Source organism: Corticium candelabrum, chromosome 3 (genome assembly GCF_963422355.1).
Source record: "Corticium candelabrum chromosome 3, ooCorCand1.1, whole genome shotgun sequence".
In the NCBI taxonomy this organism is placed as follows: Eukaryota; Metazoa; Porifera; class Homoscleromorpha; order Homosclerophorida; family Plakinidae; genus Corticium; species Corticium candelabrum.
In genome coordinates, this window is record NC_085087.1 from 8,271,837 (window position 1) to 8,276,836 (window position 5,000).

The 5,000-nt window shown below is 34.5% G+C and overlaps 1 protein-coding gene across 2 annotated transcripts in view; it reads left to right on the forward strand.

Annotated features, from left to right (window-relative positions):
* LOC134176713 (DNA (cytosine-5)-methyltransferase 3C-like) overlaps positions 1-3,529 on the forward strand; it is a 17,149-nt gene extending 13,620 nt beyond the window's left edge. For both annotated transcript variants that reach the window (XM_062643371.1, XM_062643370.1), the window contains exons 17-22: positions 1,221-1,311; positions 1,453-1,604; positions 1,666-1,751; positions 2,003-2,078; positions 2,139-2,275; positions 3,059-3,529. In XM_062643371.1, the coding sequence (XP_062499355.1) occupies positions 1,221-1,311; positions 1,453-1,604; positions 1,666-1,751; positions 2,003-2,078; positions 2,139-2,275; positions 3,059-3,218 (702 nt within the window). In that variant the 3' untranslated portion in view covers positions 3,219-3,529. The remainder of the gene's footprint in view (positions 1-1,220; positions 1,312-1,452; positions 1,605-1,665; positions 1,752-2,002; positions 2,079-2,138; positions 2,276-3,058) is intronic.
* Positions 3,530-5,000: the final 1,471 nt, after the last annotated feature.

Here is a 5,000-nt window from a genome sequence, read left to right on the forward strand (position 1 = left end):
TGCCCAATAAATTTGACGTCACCACATGTCCACTCTCACAGTTGAGACTTGATTAATAATTTATTTTAAATAATTAATTAATTAATAATGTATCTAAATAATTAATTAATTAATAATTTATTTACATAATAATTAATTAATAATTCATTTAAATAATTAATTAATTAATAATTTAATTAGCTAAGTTACATTTGGTGGTTTTAGTTTAGTATAAGATAAGAGTTGTCCAAAGACTTGATATCAATAACACACTTACTTGATTAATTAATTAATATTGATATTTAGCCTTACCACTAATTAATTAATAGATTTTTGACCTCACCACTTTAAAATTGGTGATTTATTAAGTTAAAATTAATTTACTTAATTAACTAAGTTACATTTGGTTCTAGTATAAGATAAGAGTTGTCCAAAGATTTGATATCAATAACACACTTGATTAATTAATTAATATTGATATTTAACCTTACAACTAATTAATTAATTTTATAACCCCACCACTCTAAATTTGATAATAATTAATTGATAAATGATTTACTTAATTAACTAAGTTACATTCTTTTCTAGCATAAGATAAGAGTTGTCTACAAACTTAATATCAATAAACACACTTAGTTGATTAATTAATTAATATTGATTTTAAACATTACCACTTTAAAATTGATGACTTAATTAATTAATTACTATTTAACTTCACAACTAATTAATTAATATTGATGTTTAACCTTACCACTAAAATTGGTGACTTAATTAATTGATTAATTTACTTATTTAACTAGTTACATTAAATTTGGTTCTAGTATATGATAAGACTTGTCCAAAGACTTGATATCAACTAACACACCTACTTGATTAATTAATTAATATTAATTTTTAACCTTACCACTTTTACTTAATTAAGTTACATTTGATTCTAGTATAATGTCCAAGGACTTGATATCAAATATCACACCTACTTGATTAATTAATTAGTATTGATTTTAAACATTATCACTTTTACTTAATTAACTAAGTTACATTTGATTCTAGTATATTGTCCAAAGACTTGATATCAACTAACACACCTACTTGATTAATTAATTATTATTGATTTTTAACCACATGGATGCCAACTTTTCACGATGTTGTTTTCATGAATTTAGTAAAACAAAAACCGTACAACACATGCATAACAAACTGCAGAGTTTGACATAAATCGGTCGTTTCCTGTCGATGTCTAGATCCAAGAACATGGACCGTTCGATCTCGTCATGGGCGGAAGTCCATGCAACGACTTGTCGGTTGCCAATCCGTTCAGAAAAGGCGTTTACGGTGAGTCAAACCATCGCTCCTCGACACGTGAATTACTATTGTATGTTAGGACATATGGATGGCCACATGCATTGACAATACAAAGGGTACTGTACTGCAAGGATTTAGTGTCAGCTGACTTGTGTTGCCTTCTTGTTGTAGAGGGCACCGGCCGTTTGTTCTTTGAGTTTTATCGTTTGCTTTCGTATGCAAGACCTTCTTCTCACGATGAGCCACGTCCCTTTTTCTGGTTGTTTGAGAATGTGGTTTCGATGCGGGCGGAAGACCGAGACACGATTTCGAGATTTTTACAGGTGAAGTTGGTTGAGACGACGGGTTGTTGTGTTTTGTGGTTTGTATTGTGTGTGTGTGTAGTGTAATCCATTGGTGTTGGATGCAAGGGACATTTCACCGGCTAACAGGGCGAGATACTTCTGGGGTAATCTTCCAGGGATGAACCGGTAGGTGGTGATGTTTGGACATAATTATGATCGAGAATCTAATATATGTGTGTGTATATATATATTAATTTTTTACAATACACACACATAGTGACACACACACACACACACACACACACACACACACACACACACACACACACACACACACACACACACACAAACACACAACGAACACACGCACGTGCACACACACACACACCGGTTGCACACGTCATCAACTTCAGACTTCACATTTTTGTGTTTACTAGCCCGGCAGTGCCTCGTCCTACTGATAAACTCACTCTACAAGAATGTCTTGAACCGAATTGCAACAGAGTCGCTCAAGTTAGGAATGCAACTGTATGATGCATATTATTGTTGTGGTATCTTGTCTCTGTTACATAGGTACACAAAATCCGAACTGTGACAACAAAGGCTAACTCAATCAAGCAGACGAGGAAGATGCTCTTTCCAGTGCAAGACATTGATGAAGTGACACATGAAGAGAAAGGCGACGTTCTGTGGTGTACAGAACTTGAGAGGTACGTGTGTGTGTGTGTGTGTGTGTGTGTGTGTGTGTGTGTGTGTGTGTGTGTGTGTGTGTGTCACTGTGTGTGTGTGTCACTGTGTGTGTGCTTGTGTGTGGATGTCCATGTGTGTGTGTGTGTGTGTGCATGTGTGTGTCTTGTTCTTGGATTATATCACTTGTTTGTGACTATAGTTCGATTGTACTACACAATCTGATGTGCTGCATGAATAGAATTCTCATAGGACATTCGTAGCTAAGTGTTGGTGGTTTTAGGCACCTGCTTTGCTTTTGTTCTATTGGCATCACTGAATAAGGGCCTGAGTATGACCCCTGGGAAGGCTATGATCCCCTGGGAAGGCTATGACCCCCTGGGAAGGCTATGACCCCTTAGAATGCTATTACCCTCTGAGAATGTTATAACCCCCTGTGAATGCAATGCCCCTAGAAATGTTTTGATCCCCTGGAAATCTTGACCCCTTGGAAGCTGTCACTTCTTTATCACTCCTTTAGAAGGCTGTCACCCTTTGGAAGGCAGTCACCCCTATATCAGTAGGTGTGGCTCTTAGACAATATACAACCTCTTTCATAAATGTTTACTAAACCCCAACGGATGGCCTCTCCAAATTTGAATACCCAGTGGTGTCGATCCGGTCACGTGACCAGATCAATAACTATATATAACTATATCTGTATACATACATATAATTAATTAATTAATTGTTATATTTAATTAGTTATAGATATCAACAGCAACACTCACTCACTGACTCCATCATTGATTTATATCTTTCCACAGGGCGTTTGGATTTCCCGAGCACTACACTGACGTGGCCAACATGGGCAGAGTCCACAGACAGCGTCTACTCGGTAGAGCGTGGAGTGTCCCCGTCATACGTCATCTCTTCTCTCCACTCAGAGATTACTTTAAATGCAAATTTGAAGGCACCGCACCATAAAAGTGGCACCGGGTTGTGCGCATGCGTGGTTGATTTTAACGAACACGAAGCTCGGAGTGTCGTCATGGTTACGTTACACTGTTTTTCTCTCTTTTGAACTGGCGATGCGTCGGCGTCGTCTTTATCGGTGGTTTTGAAGGCCGCATTTGATCTCTATTTTACTTTTGTTTCAGAAAGTAATGTATTTTTGACATTAGGATTAGTTTTGGGTTCGTTTGGATTGAGTCGGAGCAAACGGTCACGTGTTTCGAGTGTGTGTGTTTTGCTTCCGGCTCGCCATAGAAATAAAAAGTTTTGGTTTACTGTTGTACGGATCGTCATGGTGACTGGTGTACTGTACTGTACACGCGATTGGACGTTTCGCGCGCGCTTTGGTCTGGACGTTCGAGGCTATACGAGGGCGCGCAAGAGGGCCTGGGTACGAGGCTATACGGGATATACATACTTATGGTGTCAGTAATGGGTACAGTAATTATTTAACTATTTATTAAAATAAATAAATATATAAAAATATATTTAAATAAATATGTATTAAACAATAATTTTAAAATTAATAATTAATAATTAATTAAGTTATTTATAAACATATATTATTTATTAATTAAATTATTTGTTAAACATATATTATTTACTAATTAAATTATTTATTAAACATATATTATTTATTAATTAAATTATTTGTTAAACATATATTATTTATTAATTAAATTATTTGTTAAACATATATTATTTATTAATTAAATTATTTGTTAAACATATATTATTTATTAATTAAATTATTTATTAAACATATATTATATATTATTTAAATTATTTGTTAAGTATATATTATTTATTATTTAGTAAATAACTATCTTAATTAACATAGTTTAGTTATTGGATATTTAAATTATTTACTTATTTATTTTTAGATTAATATCTTGTATTATTAATTAATTAATTTTATAACATTTAAAATTTTATACTAAAGTTTAAACATTAACGTTGATATTAATTTTATACTAACATTAACGTTGATATTAATTATACTAAAATTATAACATTAACGTTGATATTAATTTATACTAAAGTTATGACATTACGGTTAATATTAATTTCATACTAAAGTTACAACATTATAGCCTCGGAGCCAGACCGCTTTTGCACGTGAGGGGGCGGGAAGAGCCAGTGAGAGGGCGGGGAGAAAAAAGCTCTCCCCGCCCTCTCACTCGCCCTTCCCGCCCCCTCACGTGCAAAAGCGGTCTGGCTCCGAGGCTACAACGTTAACGTTGATATTAATTTATACTAAAGTAATGACATTACCGTTGATATTAATTTATACCAAAGTTATGACATTAAAGTTGATATTAATTTTATACTAAAGTTTCCGTTAACGTTGATATTAATTTATACTAAAGGTATGACATTAACGTTGATATTAATTAAATATTTACAAAATATTTTTTTGACCTCTCTTGACATTCATCTCGCGCAGCCAGACGTACTTCCGGGTTGGAACGATCGGGGCTTTCCCGCCACTCTCATGATCACATGATCGAGATGACATACCGTATTCGCCCGTGATAACGCCCTGGGCGTATAGAGAAACACTCTTTTTCTGGGCGTATACTAGGACATGGGCGTTATTCTGGTCCTAGGCGCGTATACATGGTCACTATATTTTGTTGTCTAGCCAGTCATCATCTAAATACTTGAAGACAGAAATACCACAAACGCTTGCAATTATCCATTTGCAAGATCTAAGGTACTGGTATCCATTCAGCATCAACATACACGCAGAAA